Genomic DNA, 20,284 nt, shown 5'->3' on the forward strand with positions numbered 1-20,284 from the left:
AAAAAAAAAAAAAAAGGAAGTAAGAGAGGTAAAAACATAATTACATTATGTTCCCACCCTCCCACCATTCCCCACAAGAGCCAAAGTTTCTTAAAATGAGTCTTCATATTAATGCACAGTCTCAAGAGCTACGAAGAAAAAGAAAATACTTTAGCCTCAAAGATGACCCTTCCACATTCTCCAAGCTAATCTCCAACTTCATATACATATATATTTTTTTGTTTGTTTGTTTGTTTGTTTTTGGACAGTCTTGCTCTGTCGCCCAGGCTGGGGTGTAGTGGCCGGATCTCAGCTCACTGCAAGCTCCGCCTCCCGGGTTTATGCCATTCTCCTGCCTCAGCCTCCGGAGTAGCTGGGACTACAGGTGCCCACCACCTCGCCCGGCTAGTTTTTTGTGTTTTTTAGTAGAGATGGGGTTTCACCATGTTAGCCAGGATGGTCTCGATCTCCTGACCTCGTGATCCGCCCTGTCTCGGCCTCCCAAAGTGCTGGGATTACAGGCTTGAGCCACCGCGCCCCGTCTAACTTCATATATTTATACGGCCTTCTGTTTTCTCTATCTCACTCATCAAGGGAGAGCCATTAAAAAGTATATAAATGGCTGGGCGCAGTGGCTCACTCCTGTAATCCCAGCACTTTGGGAGGCCGAGGCGGGCAGATCACGAGGTCAGGAGATCAAGACCATCCTGGCTAACCCCATCTCTAATAAAATACAAAAAAAAATTAGCCGGACGTGGTGGCGGACGCCTGTAGTCCCAGCTACCTGGGAGGCTGAGGCAGGAGAATGGCGTGAACTCGGGAGGCAGAGTCTGAATTAAACCAAGCCTTATGCCCTTCTTAAAGGACCAACAGCATCTGCATCACCTGGAGTTTGCAAAAATATGCAGAATCTGGGGCTCCACCTCAGACCTCCTAAATCAGAGTCTGCACTTTACTGATACCTGTATGCAACTCTATGTTCATCAGAAAATCTCAGAACTGGTAGAAAATTTAAAAGCCCATTGCACACACATAAAGACAGATGAGCCCTGGATAACAAATAATTGATAATGACCATAGTGCCCCTTCATAAATTATTTCCTATAACAATAGGTTCTCCTTAAGAAACATTTCTTGCAAAACTACAAACGGCTTGTCTTGAAACACACCAAGGCTTATTACAGGTATTGTTGTTAGTAGAAGTCACCGACATAACCAAGTTCTTACCTAATCTGAGCTCTCCGAAGTTCCCACACCCTATCTTCTTGCCAACCCTGAAGTTGGGTCCCACCATAAGAACCCCAGAGGATGACGAGGAGCCAGATGGTCGAGAGCAGTGTGCACTCCTTTGTGCCATGGGTTTAGTTGTCCGTTGTCTTTCATCCTTTTCCCTACTAGGATGGTCCATGATCCTACAGGACAAAGTCTCCGTACACCAAGTAGCTTCAGTGTGTATACCTCTCTTCAATACAAAAGTATGTCCAAATAAATTGTAGTCAGAGAAAGGTAAGGAGTTCTTTTAGCACCATATTTGTTTCTAATGTATCTCCGGGAGATGAAAAACCATTGATTTGTTCCTGTATGAAATGTAGTCACTAGGTCTCAGGCTTAGTTGAACATCTTGTAACCTAGGTAAAAATCAAGAAAACACGTAGTTAAAAATTAAATTTTAAAACAAATTCAGAAAGTCTCTACTAATTAGAATGAATCCTATCCAAAGGTGAGCAAAATGCATAGCTTCCTGAAATGGGTTTTGGTTTTCTATCCTCCAACAGTTTAACATCTAGATTAGTTATTCACATGGTATCATAAGCTCAGGAGGCTGCAAACCATAGAAGCTAAGGAAACACACAAGCCTTAAATATAAAATGCTTTCTTCTAGTAATGTACATATGACCAAAAAGAAAGACAATTGTTGTTTTTTCCATCACTGGCTAACAGAAATACATAGCAGTGCTGAAACCAAGTTAAAGAAACTGAGGACGATTTAACTTTAAGCTCTTCCTTTTAATTTTGCCAAGACTTATAAGAAATTAGACTATTCACTGCCCCATTCCCCTATCCCCACCATTTACCAAGTACCGGCAAGAATTATGTATTCTACACTTACCAATCAACACAGACAACCTCTATGAAGGAATTTCCAAAACTCTATTGGTATTAAGTAGTCCTAAAATTCTGAAAAGCCAAACTTTTGGTGGTTTTTGCTGTATACTGAGTATGCAATGACATAGCGCCAAAAAGAGATCCTTTGCAGAACCCCAAAGTGAAAATAAAGCAAAAAAACAAAAACAAAAACAAAAAATCTTAAACATAACATTCATCTCTACCAGAATTCTGCAGTGTCCAAATTCAGGACTGAGCCCAGCACAAATGTTTGCAATGAGATAATTTTGATGCTATGTTTGATTATCCATGTGAATAATCTTAACAAAAAAAAAAATACTGTTACCACTAATCACATACTAAACACACATTTATATTTCACTTTCATAAATGTTTTCCTTAAAACTTAAGGGAAGAGAAGGCTGGGTGTGGTGGTTCACGCCTGTAATCCCAGCACTTTGGGAGGCCAAGGCAGGCAGATCACCTGAGGTCAGGAGCTTGAGACCACCTGGCCAACATGGCAAAACCCTATCTCTACTAAAAATATAAAAATTAGCTGGACGTGGTGGCAGGCACATGTGATCCCAGCTACTCGGGAGGCTGAGGCAGGAGAACAGCTAGAACCCAGGAGGCGGAGGTTGCAGTGAGCCAAGCTCGTGCTACTGTATTCCCACATGAGTGACAGAGTGACATTCCGAGAAAAGGAAAGAAAGAAGGAAGGGAGGGAGGGAGCAAGGAAGGAAAAAGAAAGACAGAAAACTTAAGAGAATTAGAACAAATGTTTGGTTATCATCACCAGTTACACAACAGAGCAAAGATGCCTACACTCTAAACTTCCTGAGGATACCTGTAATTCCCTACTAAAGTAACAGGCAAAAAGCTGTCAGCTGACTGTACAAGTGGGCACATAATCCAATAATACAATCTGTTTGCTTTATTTATTTACTTTTGACATGGAGTTTCACTCTTGTTGCCAAGGCTGAGTGCAATGGCGAGATCTAGGCTCGCTGCAACCTCCACCTTCCAAGTTCACGCGATTCTCCTGTCTCAGCCTCCGAAGTAGCTAGAATTACAGATGCCTGCCACCACACCCAGTTAATTTTTTGTATTTTTAGTAAAGATGGGGTTTCACTATGTTGGCCGGGCTGGTCTCGAACTCCTGACCTCAGGTGATCCACCCATTTGGCCTCCCAAAGTGCTGGGATTACAGGCATCAGCCACCGTGCCTGGCTTCTGTTTGCTCTATTATAGTTTAAATAAACTGCTTATTTTCATTTTTTGTTTGTTTTGCTTTACAATAGATTTCCATTTATAATGTATATTCTGTAAAGGAAAAAAAATCAAAGCAATGAAAGGAGGTCAGCAACTACTGAACTTCCTACATGAACAACATTAAGAATTCATATTTCCTTATTGTTTCTCCTATTTCCAACTATATCCACTATCCCCTGATTATCCTCGTCTTTAATCCAAATCCCTCAAATGATATTAGAAAGAGAAAAAAACATCATAATTACTGGGAGTATGTCTATGTGTGAGACTGCCAACTATATTTCCTTCCATTATAAATTAATATGAGGACAGAGGCAGAATGTGTCTAGTCCAATTCAGTGAATTTATAAGTATTCAAGAACTCACAAATTTTCAAAAATTATCACTATGATAGCCTCATTTATAAGATTTGGAAACTGTATTACATTGTCTATTTCTCTTCACATTTTTCATTTTTGCTCACTCTGTTTCTTCCAACAAATGGATGTTATTTTTATAATACTTTGCATTAATTTCTTCCATTGCACTTAGACTAGTATAACATTAGGTGGACTAATCACACATAGCCCTCATTATCCATGTTTACTTACATGTATGTATTAGAAGAATTAGAATTCTAAAAACCTGTAGAAGCCAGGTGCAATGGTATATGCCTACAGTCCCCAGCTACTTGGGAGGCTGAGATGGGAGTACTGCTCAAGCCCAGGAGTTTAAGGCTGGAATGTGCTATTATCATGCCAGTAAATAGCTACTGAACTCCAGCCTGGGCAACACAGAAAGACCCTGTCTCTAAAAAATAAAAAATTAAAAAATTAAAAATTAAATTTAAAAAATATATATTAAAAATTAAATTAAAAAAAAAAAAACCCTATAGAAAGCCAAAAACTGTCCGGGCGTGGTGGCTCGTCCATGTAATCCCAGCACTTTGGGAGGCCAAGGTAGAAGGATTACTTGAGCCTAGAAGTTTGAAATGAGCCTGGGCAACATAGGGAGATCCCATGTCCACAAAAAATTTAAAAATTAGGGCCAGGCACGGTGGCTCATGCCTATAATCCTAGCACTTTGGGAGGCCAAGGCGGGTGGATCACCCGAGGTCAGGAGTTCAAGACCAGCCTGGCCAACATGGCGAAACTCTGTCTCTACTAAAAACAAAAAAATTAGCCAGGCCTGGTTGTGCCGGCCTGTAATCCCAGCTACTCGGGAGGCTGAGGCAGGAGAATTTCTTGGACCCAGGAGACGGAGGTTGCAGTGAGCCGAGATCATGCCATTGCACTTCAGCCTGGGCGACAAGAGCAAAACCCCGTCTTAAGGAATTAAAAAAAAAAAAAATAGCTGGGCATGGTGGTGCACACCTGTGGTCCCAGTGACTTGGGGAGGCTGAAGTTGAAGGACTGCTTGAGCCTGGGAGGTTCAAGGATGCAGTGAGCCATGATTGTGTCACTGCACTCCAGTATGGATGACAGAGCAAGACCCTGTCAAAAAAAAAAAAAATAGTCAAAAATCTCACTCAGCTGGGGAAAAATGTTCATAACACCTACTTGTAGAACAGAACAATCACTTTACTTCCCACAGCCATGACAAAAACTGACACTAAAGGTGCTGTGTCAATTTTCTAATCTATGCATGGGACATAAGCATTGCTCAATCTATAATTATGAAAGATGAGGCCGGGCACAGTGGCTCATGCCTAAAATCCCAGTACTTTGGGAGGCCGAGGTGGCCAGATCACCTGAGGTCAGGAGTTCAAAACCAGCCTGGCCAACATGGTGATGCTCTGTCTCTACTAAAAATACAAAAAAATATTAGCCAGACATCGTAGTGGGCGCCTATAATCCCAGCTACTTGCGTGGCTGAGGCAGGAGAACCGCTTCACCTGGGAGGCGGAGGTGGCAGTGGGCTGAGATCGCACCATTGCACTCCAGCCTGGGCAAAAAGAGCGAAACTCCGCCTCAAATAAAGAAAGATGAATAATATCCAATACTACTTTATGTGGCATCTCTCATTTAAGAAATTAAAGTTACTAAGTTTTTTAGAATCCTATTTCTTTATCACTACCCTCTGCTCAATTACAAACTCTTTGGCGTATCATTTGAACTCTCTACTTAAATTCATGTAAAACAGTATATGGGAGGTTTCATGAAGTCTAAAAGAAAATTAAGTCGTATTATAAAAGCATCAAAAAAAGTTTCACTAATTTACTGTTTGTGTATTTCAGATTCTCATATATTGGCTTTATCAAAAGTGAGGCACATAAATATTTAAATTTCAAAGTCAAAACACCCTGGGTTTTTGTTAATAATCAAAAGAGAGAGTGCCAGGCTTCTAAATCTCTCTTCTTACACAACTTATGATGAACTTATTTATAGGTATAGGACTGCTGGATCATATGGTAAGTGTATGTGAAACTCAAAAGCAAACCAGGCTCTTTCTGATCTACTACTTCTTCATCCACCACATATTGCTTTTGGTCCTCATGCTTGCTGTTTCTTGGTTATGAGTTTCAGCTTCAGGCATCACTTCCCATGCTACTGTCCAAAACAGAAATAATACGACAAAAACAAAAGTCTTTCTCCTTGTCTTTTTTCTTTTAAATTTTTTTGGTCAAGGATAAAAATTATTCTAAGAAACATCCCAACAAATTTCCCCTTATGTTGGGTTGCCAATGGTTTTTGTACCAATATCTGCTATTCCAATTGTAAGCTTTTCAAAGAATGAGATCAAAGCCTAACCTGATGTTTAAAACACAGGGTAAGTTTCAAAAGCAGTATCACACCCAGGGTAAGTATCTAGCAAACATTAAGCAAAAATGGTATCTGTGTGCTCATGTGCACACATGAATATGTGTTTATAAAACTATCAAAAACTATAGGACAAATTAAAAGACGCTGTAGGACAATTTAAGTACCAATACAAGGCTTGAAATGCATTTAAGCTAAAACAAAACAAAACAAAACAAAAGGCCAGGTGCAGTAACTCGTATCTGTAATCCCAGTGCGTTGGGAGGCCACAGTGGGAGAATCACTTGAGCCCAGGAGTTCAAGACCAGCCTGGGCAACAAAACGAGATCCTGTCTCTACAAAATAAAAATAAAAATCGGCCAGGCAAGGTGGTGCATGCCTATGGAACCAGCTACTGAGGAGGCAGAACTGGGAGGACTGTTTGAGCCCAGGAGTTCAAGGTTGCAGTGAGCTATGATAGTGCCACTGCACCACTTCAGTATGACCCTGTCACCAAAATAAATAAATAAATAAATAGATAAATAAATAAACAACTACTATAAAGCTACAGCACTCAAGACAGTGTGGTATTGACAAAAAAATAAAAATAAATACACAAATCAATGGAACAGAATGGAAAGTCCAGAAATAGATTCAAACAAATATAGTCTATTCATACAAAAATAGATTCACACAAACATACCAATCTTTGTCAAAGAAGCAAAGGCAATTCAATGGAGAAAGGATAGTCTTTTTAACAAATGGTGCTGCAACAGTTAGATATATACTTGCAAACAAACAAAAATAATCTAGACATAGACCTTACATCTTTCACAAAAATAAAATCAAAATGGATCACAACCTAAATATAAAACACAAAATAAAACTCCTACAATATACCATAGGAAAAAATCTAAATGACTTAGGGTTTGACAATGACTTCTTAGACATACCAACAAAAGCATGATCAATGAAAGAAGAAATTGTTAAGTTTAACTTCACTAAAATTAAAAACTTCTGCTCTGGAGAAGACACTGCTAAGAGAATGAAAAGACAAGCCACTGATTAGGAGAAAATATTTACAAAACACTTACTTGATAGAGGCCTGTTATTTAATATACACAAAACTCTTAAAACTCAACAATCAGAAAACAACCCAGTTAAAATATAAGCAAAAGATTTGAATCAGACATCTCATCAAAGAAGATATACAGATGGAAAATAAATACATGAAAATATGCTCAATACCATAGGTCACAAGAGAATTGCAAATTAAAACAATGATACCACTATACACTTACTAGAATAGTGAAAATCCAAAACACTGACAACATCAAATGCTAAGGAAGATATGGAGCAACAGGAACTCTCATTCACTGCTGGTGAGAATGCAAAATGGTATGGCTATTTTGGAAGAAAGTCTGGCAGTTTCTTATGTAACTAAACATACTCTTACCTATGACCCAGCAATCGTATTTCTTGGTATCCACCAAAATGAAATGAAAACTTAAGTCCACACAAAAACCACCACCTAAATGTTTACAGCAGCTTCACTTGCAATTGTCAAAAAATGAAAACACTAAGATTTCCTTCAATAGGTGAATGAATAAACAAATTTGCAGTATAGCTATGCAATGGAGTACCGTTCAGTAATAAAAAGAAATGAATGATTCAAAGCTACAAAAAGACATAGAACAACCTAAAATGCATATTGCTAAGTGAAAGAAATCCATTTGAAAAAGCTAAATACTACATTCCAAATTCATGACATTCTAGAAAAGTCCTAACTATGGAGATGGTAAAAAGATCAATAGTTGCCAGATATTCTGAGTGAGGAGGGGAGCGGGTGAACAGGTGGAACCTAGGGGATTTTTAGAGCAGGAAAACTATTCTGTATGATACTGTAATGGTAGATGCATGCCATTATACATTTGTCCAAATCCCTAGAATGTATAATACAAATAGTGTAATACATTCTATCTAATGTAAACTACCGACTTTAGTTAATAATGTGTCAATATTGGTTCATTAACTACTACAAACATACCATAGTAATGCAAGACTAGTTAATAATAGGGGAAAACGGGGGTGGAAGAGTGTTAGGGAATATATAGGAACTCTGTACTTTCCACTCCATTTCTCTGTAAACCTAAAACTGTACCTAAAGAATTTAAAAATAAAGTCTGTTAATTAAAATAATAATTCTATCTAAAAAAGCAACAAGAAACTTAGGAAGCTATATTACAAAACCTGTATAAAAAAATCTATGCTCAAAACTACAAAATACTGGCCAGGCGTGGTGGCTCACGCCTGTAGTCCCAGCACTTTGGGAGGCTGAGGCAGGTGGATCACTTGAGGCCAGGAGTTCAAGACCAGCCTGGACAACGTGGCAAAACCCTGTCTGTATTTAGTACATACGACTATATTTCATATACATACATATATACACACACACCACAGTATATCTAATCTTCAGACTACATTTTAGTAGTATACTAAAGTACTAGGATTTATGAAACATCTTGTAAGCGACTTTTTTTTTTTTCTTTTTGAGACAGAGTCTCACTCTGTCGTCCAAGCTGGAGTGCAGTGGTGCGATCTCGGCTCACTGCAAGCTCCACCGCTTGGGTTCACGCCATTCTCCTGCCTCAGCCTCCCGAATAGCTGGGACTACAGACGTCCGCCACCACGCCCGGCTAATTTTTTGTATTTTTAGTAGAGACAGGCTTTCACTGTGTTAGCCAGGATGGTTTTGATCTTCTGACCTCGTGATCCACCCGCCTCAGCCTCCCAAAGTGCTGGGATTACAGGCGTGAGCCACCGCACCCAGCCTGTCAGCAACATACTCTTACGTGGTCAGGGGAAAAAATGTTCTTTGTATTGTACTTGCCAAAAAGGCACAGAAAACACTGTCCACTTAATCTGTAATACTTATTTTTATCTTATTTCTTTATAATGTTGATCTCTGGAAATAACTGGATCCTATAACTAAAAAGTAAATCATAAATAAAATTTATGTCTTTGGGCTTACATCTTCAGATCCCTTACTTTTATCAGTGAAAACAACTAATCTCAATGTCATAAATTCGTCTGTTCTACCTGTTGTACTTTTTTTTTTTTTTTTTTGGTAGAGATGAGGTCTCACTATATTGCCCAGGTTGGTCTCAAACTCCTGGGTTCAAGAGATGCTCCAGCCTTGGCTTCCCACAGTGCTAGGATGACAGGCATGAGCTACAATGCCCACTATTTACATACACATTTTTAGAAGAACTGTTCATTATTAAAGTAAGGGAGCCAAAGCAAAATACAGTGGCACTTTGATTTTATTTGCCTTCCAGCTCTCTCACTCATTTACTCTCATTGTACTTGTTCTATGATTTCATCAACCTCTGAGGACCCTCAACTCTCTAGCAGCCTCTTCCAGTCTTCTGACTTTCTTTAGTATAAAACAAAATCCTTACATGGCTTAAGGTCATTCCAGATCTGGCACTTGCTTACCTCTTCCGCTTAATTTCTGTTAAACTGTTCCCTTACATTTTATGTTAATGAACATCAAACTTACTTCAAGGCTTCCAAAGGGCCCTGGACCTGGATCCCCCTTTATCTCTGCTCTTCATTATGTTAACTTATGCTCATATTTAGTTTTCACCTTAAATATCTGTTTCCCAAAACAAGCAATTACAGTGCCCCTCTTATGTACTCCTTTTAGTTAACTCACCATAACAGTAATCACACTGCACTGTTTGTTTGTTTTGCTTGTTTACTCTTGCTTGTTTACTCTTGTATTAGCTCTGTGAAGGTAAAAACTGCTGTCACATTCACCATTTTATTTGCAGGGCCTAGCATGGTAAGTTCCCAAAGACTTAGTGAATAAAACACACACACACACACACACACACACACACTCACTTACACATAAAAATGAGTTCTCAATCTTGGTTTTCAACCAATGAACAGATCTCATAAGGCTAAAAAAATCCAAACTCCAGACATCATAATTCTTGCCATCATTCTGAGTAGAAAGAAAAAGATAATCACAAGTACCATGACTACAGTACCTGTCACAAGTACCCTGCAAATAAAATGGTGAATGTGACAACCTTCACCAAGCTACTAGAGCTACTACACAAGTAAACAAGCAATTACAATGCATTGTGATTAGTGCTATGGCGAGTTGCTAAAAGGAGTACATAAGAAGGGCACTGTAATTGCTTGTTTCGGGAAACAGACATTTAAGGTATATCCTGCCCTAATTATGTGCCATGTGTTACCATTGTGATCACTGTGAAAAGGCAACAGTCACTAGAAAACTATAACCCAAATTTTCACCCATTTTAAATGGCATAAGAGAACATCAAAAGATGAAAACTTATAGCCAAGAAACTGATGTTGGCCAGGTGTGGTGGCTCATGCCTATAATCCTAGAACTCTGGGAGGTCAAGACAAGAGAATCGCTTGAGCCCAAGAGTTCAATACCAGCTTGGTCAACATACTGAGACCCCAGCTCTACAAACAGACACTTTTTTTAAATTAGGAGGGTGGCACATGCCTATAGTCTCAACTACTTGGGTAGCTGAAGCAGGAAGATCACTTGAGCCCAGGAGGTCAAGGCTGTAGTGAGCTGTGATCACACCACTACCCTCCAGCCTGGGAGACAGACAGACCCCGTCTCTCCCCAAAAAAGAGGTCGGTAGGTTTTGTTTTAGATCCAATTCTAAGTATTCTTATCTGGGTGCTTTCTGGAATTGTCAATAGTCAGCTCCTATTTCACTTTTTCCTGGCGATGAAGAAACAGCCTATTTACATAGGCACAAAGTAGGTGAGAGGTAGAAAAATCAGGCTAGAAATCTGCAATTTTATTCTCAGCCTCAATATCAATTTACTTCCCTCCACTTGATTCACCTTCTCCAACAGGAAAAGGGCCATATGTGAAATGTACTGTATCTTGTACAAGAAAAGAAGATTTAAATAACTGTTTAAAAAAAAAAAAAAAAAAAGACTGGGTGTGGTGGCTCATACCTGTAATCCCAGCACTTTGGAAGGTCAAGACAGAAGGACTGCTTGAGCCCAGCAGTTCAAGACCAACCTGGGTGATGTGGTGAGACCGTGTCTCTCTAAAAAAAAAAAAAAAAATTAGCTGGGCACGGTGGTGTGTACCTGTAGTCCCAGCTGCTTGGGAGGCTGAGGTGAAAGGATCCCTTCAACCTCGGAGTTCGAGGTTTCAGTGAGCTATGACTATGCTACTGCCTGGGTGACAGAGAAAGACTCTATCTCAAAAAACAAGGAAAAGAGGCTGGGCACGGTGGCTCACGTCTGTAATCCCCAGCACTTTGGGAGGCCGAGGCAGGCAGATCACAAGGTCAGAAGATTGAGACCATCCTGGCCAACATGGTGAAACCCCATCTCTACTAAAAATACAAAAATTAGCTGGGTGTGGTGGCACGTGCCTGTAATCCCAGCTACTCGGGAGGCTGAGGCAGGAGAACCACTTGAGCCCAGGAGGCAGAAGTTGTAGTGAGCCGAGATCTCGCCACTGCACTCCAGCCTGGCAAGAGAGCTAGACTCCATCTCAAAAAGAAAAAAAAAGGAAAAAAGAAAAACATACATACACATGCATTTTATTTTATTCACTTTTTTTTTTTTGAGACAGTCTCGCTCTGTTACCCAGGCTGGAGTGCAGTGGCACGATCTCAGCTCACTGCAACCTCTACCTCCCGGGATTCTCCTGTCTCAGTCTCCCAAGTAGCTGGGATTACAGGCATGCACCACCATGCCAAGCTAATTTTGGTATTTTTAGTAGAGATGGGGTTTCACTTTGTTGGTCAGGTCAGTTGCAAACTCCTGACCTCAGGTGATCCGCCTGCCTCAGCCTTGCAAAGTGCTGGGATTACAGGTGTGACCCATCGTGCCCAGCTTACATACGCATTTTTAAATACTATTTCTACATAAATGAACCTTCAAGAATAATAGCAATTACTGAAGGAGTTTGGATAATTTCCAGGTGTCAAAAAGGAAAAATACAAACCACTACATTTATTCAGTGTTCCTAGTTCAATCAACAAATATTTTGTGAAGCCAGGTGTGGTGTCACACACATGTATTCCCAGATACTTGGGAGGCTGTGGTGAGAGGCTCACTTGAGCCCACGAATTCGAGGTTTACGTGCACGATGATCAGGCCTGTCAATAGCCACTACATTCCAGCCTGGACAACATAGTAAGAACCAGTCTTCTTAAAAAATAGTTAAAAAAAAAAAAAAATTGTCGCTGGGTGTGGTAACTCACACCTATAAAAATTAGTCAGGTGCAGTGGTGCATGCATGTAATCCCAGCTACTCGGGTGGCTGAGGCACGAGAATTGCTTGAACCTGGGAGGTGGTAGTTGCAATGAGCTGACATCGCACCACTGCACTGCAGTCTGGGCGACAGAGTGAGACCATGCCTCAAAATCTCCTTAAGTTGATAAGCAACTTCAGCAAAGTCTAAGGATACAAAGTCAATGTGCAAAAATCACAAGCATTCCTATACACCAGTAACAGACAAACAAGAGAGCCAAATCATGAGTAAACTCTCATTCACAATTGCTACTAAGAGAATAAAATACCTAGGAATACAACTTATATGGGATGTGAAGGACCTCTTCAAGGAGAACTACAAACCACTGCTCGACGAAATAAGAGAGCACAGAAACAAATGGAAAAACATTCCATGTTCATGGATAGGAAGAATCAATATCGTGAAAATGACCATACTGCCCAAAGTAATTTATAGATTCAATGCTATCCCCATCAAGCTACCACTGATTTTCTTCACAGAATTGGAAAAAACTACTTTAAACTTCATATAGAACCAAAAAAGAGTCCGCATAGCCAAGACAATCCTAAGCAAAAAGAACAAAGCTGGAGGCATCAGGGTACCTGACTTCAAACTATACTACAAGGCTACAGTTACCAAAACAGCATGGCACTGGGACCAAAACAGAAATATACAGACCAATGGAACAGAACAGTGGCCTCAGAAGTAACACCACACATCTATAACCATATGATCTTTGACAAAGCTGACACAAACAAGCAATGGGGAAAGGATTCCCTATTTAATAAATGGTGTTGGGAAAACTGGCTAGCCATATGCAGAAACCTGAAACAGGACCCCTTCCTTACACCTTATACAAGAATTAACTCAAGATGGATTAAAGACTTAAACGTAAGACCCAAAACCATAAAAATCCTAGATAAAAACCTAGTCAATACCATTCAGGACACAGGTATGGGCAAAGACTGCATGTCCAAAAAACCAAAAGCAATGGCAATAAAAGCCAAAATTGACAAATGGGATCTAATTAAACTAAAGAGCTTCTTTCTGCACATCTAAAGAAACTATCATCAGAGTGAACAGACAACCTACACAACGGGAGAAAAATTTTGCAATCTATCCATCTGACAAAGGGCTAATATCCAGAATCTACAAAGAACTTAAACAAATTTACAAGGAAAAAAACAAACAACCCCATCAAAAAGTGGGCAAAGGATATAAACAGACACTTGTCAAAAGAAGACATTTATGCAGCCAACAAACATATGGAAAAAATGCTCATCATCACCGGTCATTAGAGAAATGCAAATCAAAATCACAATGAGACACGATCTCACGCCAGTTAGAATGAGGATCATTAAAAAGTCAGGAAACAGATGCTGGAGAGGATGTGGTAAAACAGGAATGCTTTTACACTGTTGGTGGGAGTGCAAATTAGTTCAACCATTGTGGAAGACAGTGTGGTGATTCCTCAAGGATCTAGAACTAGAAATACCATTTGACCCAGCAATCCCATTACTGGGTATATACCCAAAGGATTATGAATCATTCTACTATAAAGACACATGCACACGTATGTTTACTGCGGCACTATTCACAATAGCAAAGACATGGAGCCAACCCAAATGTCCATCAATGATAGACGGCATGAAGAAAATGTGGCACATACACACCATGGAATACTATGAGGCCATAAAAAAAAAAGATGTGTTCATGACCATTGCAGGGACATGGATGAAGCTGGAAACCATCATTCTCAGCAAACTAACACAAGAACAGAAAATCAAACACCGCATGTTCTCACTCAAGTGGGAGTTGAACAATGAGAACACAAAGACACAGGGAGGGGAACATCACACACTGGGGCCTGCTGCGGGGTGGGGGGCTAGGGGAGAGATAGCATTAGGAGAAATACCTAATGTAGGTGAAGGGTTGATGGGTGCAGCAAACTACCATGGCACGTGTATACCTATGTAACAAAACTGCATGTTTTGCACATGTACCCCAGAACTTAAAGTATAATAATAATAATAATTTTTAAAACGTAAGGAAAAAATCTCAAAGTAGTTGTTTACTGCTGGGAGCCAAAAAAAAAAAGAAAAAGAAAAAGAAAAAACTCAAAAACCAAGAACATTTTTTGTTTTAATCTTAAAAATAAAAGTTAGAAGGTTGTAGGTATATGGCAAAAAAAAAATTTTTTTTAAGTAAATAACTATTCAGTGAGTGCCTCCTATGTGACTAAAACTGGGTTATTCCACTGAGGATATAACAGTGAACTTGACATATATAGCTCCTCTGCTCACAGAACTTCTAGTGTAGAGAGGGCCTCACCAACACATGAATAAAAAAACCACAAATCAGGACCATGCTACATATCAAAGATCTGCTAAACTAAGGATTACAGTGAAATCAAAGAGGAAAGTTTTATTTTATTCATATTTAGAGATGTGTTCTTGCTATGTAGTCCAGGCTGCAGTGCAGTGGCTCTTCACAGGTGCGATCACAGTGCAATGCAGCCTTGAACACATGGGTTCAAGAGATTCTCCCACCTCAGCCTCCTGAGAAACTGGGATTACAGGCATGTGTCACTATGCACAGCATGGAAGAATTTTAGACAGAGGGGTGGGAAGCCTTTTATTAGAAGACACATTTATTTAAAAAAATGTTTTTAATTGTATGTTGACAATTTATAATTATATAAATGTAAGGGGTACAAAGTAATGTTATAATTTATGAATATAATGTATAATTAAATCAAGCTAGTTAACATATCCATTACCTTAAATACTTAACATTTTTGTGGTAAGAATATTTGAAATTTATTATCTCAGCAATTTAAAAATGTACAAAAACTATCTTCACCACACTGTACAACAGAATTTAAAAAATATATATTATATATATCCCTTAGCTGAGATTTTGTACCCTTTAACCATGGTCTCTCCACTTCCTCAACCCTCTAGTCTCTCTATGCTTCTATGAGTTCAACTGTTTTAGATTCCACATATAAGTGAGAACACACGGTGTTTGTCTTTCAGTGCCTGGCTTATTTTACTTAGCATAATAAAATATTCTCCAATTCCATCCAAGTTGCCACAAATGACATAATTCCTTCTTTAAGGCTGAATATGTATATGTGAGTGTGCGTGTGTGTGTGTACATTTTCTTTATTGATTCATGTGCTGAACACTTAGGTTGATTCCGTAACTTGGCTATTGTGAATAATGCTACAATGAACATAAGAAAGCAGACATCTCTTCAACAAATAGATTTCAAATCTTTTGGGTAAATACTCAGAAGTAGGATTGCTGCATCATGTAGTAATTCTATTTTTAGTTTTTTGACAAACCTCCATACAGTTTTGCATAATAGGAGATACTAACTTACATTCTCACTCTGTCAGATGGCAATTATAAAAAAAAAAACTAAAGATAACAAGTATTGGTGTGGATGAGAAGAAAAGGGAATCCTTGTACATTGTTGTGAAAATATAAATTAGAAGCTACATTTAAACAGTGTCCTCAAGGAAGAGATAGAGCCAACCTTGTCAAGAGCTAGGGAACACAGTTTCCAGACAGGGAAGAGCAGTAGCCTATTAAGAAAGGCTTTTGGTGAAAGAAGACCAGCAACGCAGGGATTACAATGAGCAAAGTGAAGAGGTAGCAGGAGTCCATTGTTCAGGATTTTATAGGTCGCTGATATTCCAATAAGAACCCATTTAAGAAGGGAACTGACATTTATGCTTAAAGGGATTTAGCTTTCGAAAACCATTTACATTTTCTAAACGATTGACTCTAGGTGCTGTGTGACCTATTCAGTGGAGTCAAACTGGAATTACTTGCCTTAGTAAAGGCAATTATTCCTTTTCAAAGAGGACACTGAGACTCAGAGAATTATGTTCACTGACTAGGTCACACTGTCAAACATAGCCAGAGGAGTCCAAAGTCACTCCTCCCTTCTGCCACACCCTCCTCCCTTCTGCCACACCAACCAAATGATCCTGCTTGCCCACTCACTTACCCATTCATTCCAACTGAGCCAAAAGTGCACTGGCCTCACAACTGTCTCCCTAAAACAATCTTTTTTTAAATCTGTGCAGTGATTTTAACATGTCCACAAATTATTTTCAAAGGAGCTAATTCTCCTTCCCTTGAGTAACTTAAAATTTCTTCTAACACACTGAACGCTCTTCCTCACTTGAATACTGTATTTATGCCTACTTTCTGTGGCAAAATTTCTCCATGGGTCAAATCTGTGTTTTTTAAAAATAGCTTTATTAAGATATAATTCACCTACCATAAAATTTATCTATTTAAAGCACACATTTGGGGTTTTTTTGTTGTTTTAAGATACAGGGTCTCGCTCTGTTAGCGACGCCCGAGTGCAGGAGCATGATCAGAGCTCACTGCAGCCTTGAACTTCTGGCCTTTAGCAATTCTCCAACCCCAGCCTCTCAAAGCACTGGGATTAAAAACATAAGCCACTGGCACTCAGCTTTGCTTTTTAAAACAAACAAAAAAAAAAACAGAAAAAGTTAAGGCAGGTTGGGCGCAGTGGCTCATGCATGTAATCCCAACACTTTGGGAGGCCAAGGCAAGCTCATCACTTGAGGCCAGGAGTTCAGGACAAGCCTGGAAAACAGGGCAAAACCTGTCTCTATTAAAACTACAAAAATTAGCCAGGCATGGTGGCACACGCCTGTAGTCCCAGCTACTTGGAAGGCTAAGGCAGGAGAATCACTTGAACCCAGAAGGCAGAGGGTGCAGTGAGCTGAGATCATGCCACTGTACTCCAGCCTGGATGAGAGAGCCAGACTCTGTTTGAAAAAAAAAAAAAGAAAAAGAAAAAAAGTTAATATAGCTTGTCTATCATAAAGGGAGGAGACCATCCCGCATATTGTCTTATGCCCAATTTCTGCCTCCAAAGAAAAAAGAAGTAAAAACTAAAAGGCAGAAATGAAATCCACAGGCAGACAGCCCAGAGCTGCGCCCTGGGCCTCATAGTTAAAAATCAACCCCTGACTTAACTGCTTGTGTTATCTATAGATTCCAGACATTGTAAGGAAAAGCATCGTGAAAATCCCTGTCCTGTTCTGTTCCAATTACCCACGCACGCAGCCCCCAGTCACGTACCCCCTGCTTGCTCAATCGATCATGACCCTCTCATGCGGACCCCCTTAAGAGTTGTAAGCCCTTAAAAGGGACAGGAATTGCTCACTCGGAGAGCTCGGTTTTTTGAGACCTGTCTGCTGATGCTCCTGGCCGAATAAAGCCCTTTGGTGTCTGAGGGGTTTTGTCTGCAGCTCGTACTGCTACATCATAATTCATATTATTGTTATTATGATGTCACAGCCTTTAGGGACATGGAACTTTTTTTTTGAGACGGAGTCTCACTCTGTCATCCATGCTGGAGTGCAGTGACGGGATCTAGGCTCGCTGCAACCTCCGTGTCCCAGGTTCAACCAATTCTCCTGCCTCAGCCTCCTATGTAGCTGGGATTACAGGTGTGCGCCACTACGCCCGGCTAATTTTTGTATTTTTAGTAGAGACAGTGTTTCATTCACCATGTTGGCCAGGCTGGTCTCAAACTCCTGACCTCAGGTGATCCACCAGCCTCAGCCTCCCAAAGTGCTGGGATTACAGGCATGAGCCACTGTGCACAACCTAAAGTTTTCCATAGAATTTTTGTAGAGTCTTTATCAGATTAAGTTCCTTTTAAATCCTATTGTGAAGCTTTTCCTATTATGAACTATTAGTGAATATTATCAAAGACTTTTTTTGTATCCATCAAAGTGATAAGGTTTCTCTCTTTATTTTTGTTAATGTGGTGAATTACATTTCATCTGTTTTTACTTGTTGATTTGTTTTGCAACAGGGATTCATTGTGTTGGCCACGATGGAGCTCAGTGGTGTGATCAAAATTCACTGCAGCTTTGAACTCTTGGGCTCAAGTGATCCTCCCACTTTGGCCTCCCAAGTATAGCTGGGACTACAGGGGCATACCATCACACCTACCTAATTTTTAAATTCTTTTGCAGAGACTTGGTCTCACTATGTCCCCCAGGCTGGTCTCAAACGCCTGGCTTCAAACAATCCTCACACTTTAGTCTCCCAAAGTGCTGGGATTATAGGCATGAGCCACCACATCCAGCCTCATGTCTGTTTTCAAAATAATTTTTCAACTGGGATATTTCAAACGTGGTCTATCTTTAGCCTACAATTAGTGCAATTGTTTTTTCTTGAGTTTACCTGGTAAATAATATCAGTTTCTCTAGTTAGTTCATTCATTTCACCTGACAAAGATGGACAGAAAGCCAGGGGCTTAAGCAACTGCTATATAGCTGGGAAAAGGATTTCGAGACTGCTGCCAATTTTCTCACCTAATGACCTCACTTCTAAACCTTATCCAACTTAGGTGGGGAGTTCTTCCAGGTAAAAGTAAGTCAACTGTGACTTACTTTTAAGAGCTTTTATTAAAGAGGAAGGACATATATATTTATATAAATATTTTTACAAATAAATTAATCATATATTTTTTTTATGGCTTTGTTGTTGTGGCCTCAAGACACAACTGAATTACATAACCAACTAACTTTCTTCTTCCCGTGACGTATCAGTAGGAATTTCTAAACTTTATGTGGTTCTAACAACAGTGTATGGTTAAAAAAAAAAAAAAAAAAAAAGCTGCAAATGATTTTCTTTCCATCTGGTATAAATAATACTGTTTCTGAAAGACATTTCTAGAAATTTGTGGCATGAGATTAGGGCAGTCACCTGGTTTTCATCACTCTGAAGTTTTCTTTGTTACTGATCCTTTGATATTATTGTTTTTTGGTTAATTCATTGTATCATATTATTTTGGGAGGGAGGTAGGTTTGAAGGGCTGCTGGGTGTAAACTAGTCCCTTTCCTTCCTTTTTCCTTCCTTCTTTCCTTCTTTCTTTTTCTTTCTTTCTTCCATTCATTCATTCTTGACAGGCTCTCACTCTGTTGCCCAGACTGGAGTGCAGTGGCATGCTCTTTTTTTTTTTTTTTATTTGAGACAGACTTTCGCCCTGTCGCCCAGGCTGGAGTGCAGTGGTGCGATCTCGGCTCACTGCAACCTCCGCCTCCTGGGTTCAAGCGATTCTCCTGCCTCAGCCTCCCGAGTAGCTGGGATTACAGGCACGTGCCACCACGCCCAGCTAATTTTTGTATTTTTAGTAGAGACAGGGTTTCACCATATTGGTCAGGATGGTCTCGATCTCTTGACCTCGTGATCCGCCCACCTTGGCCTCCCAAATTGCTGGGATTACAGCGTGAGCCACTGTGCCCGGCCTACATTTTAAAAAATATTATTACTTAGAGCCTGGTAATGAGAATTTTTGTTTCATTATTGTGTCCACTGTCAGGTCACTGCATTTAAACTCCTTTTAAAATGCGTATAGTAATCAGTTTTGTATATAAGCTGAATGCCCTGGGCTTTAACAGAATGGCTAATAGGTGTTTCCTGGCCTAAAGAAAATGAAATTTCCTTTGGTTCTCTTTGTGTATTTGTTCTGGAGTGTGAGTGTGGGTGTGGGTGTGTGAGTGTTGATCTGGGAGAGAAAAGATGATTATAATGTAGCATTATATTAGCCCTTGTTGAATATTTATGATAATGGGCCCTACAAATTTGCTGTAGTTGCAAAGTAAACTTCAGTGTGCATATAACGAGTAGCAATTTTGTTTGCTAATTTAAAAAGATTATATAAAAACATTTTTAAAATTTAATTTTATTTACACATATCTAAACTACCACCTTCTTTAGAAGAACTGAAGAACCTAAGAGCTGATTATGTTTCTTGTTACTTATGCGCTTACGACTGACAGGTGTCCGTGGCCTTAGAGTATATGATGGCGCTTTCTGCTAAATTAGT

The 20,284-nt window shown here is 39.7% G+C and overlaps 1 protein-coding gene across 2 annotated transcripts in view; it reads right to left on the minus strand.

Moving 5' to 3' along the window:
• Positions 1-20,284, minus strand: part of CSNK1G1 (casein kinase 1, gamma 1) — a 290,970-nt gene that overhangs the window by 169,175 nt on the left and 101,511 nt on the right. For both annotated transcript variants that reach the window (XM_011967933.1, XM_011967939.1), the window contains one exon: positions 1,207-1,607. In XM_011967933.1, the coding sequence (XP_011823323.1) occupies positions 1,207-1,387 (181 nt within the window). In that variant the 5' untranslated portion in view covers positions 1,388-1,607. The remainder of the gene's footprint in view (positions 1-1,206; positions 1,608-20,284) is intronic.

This window comes from Mandrillus leucophaeus, unplaced genomic scaffold (assembly GCF_000951045.1).
Source record: "Mandrillus leucophaeus isolate KB7577 unplaced genomic scaffold, Mleu.le_1.0 Scaffold12, whole genome shotgun sequence".
NCBI lineage: Eukaryota > Metazoa > Chordata > Mammalia > Primates > Cercopithecidae > Mandrillus > Mandrillus leucophaeus.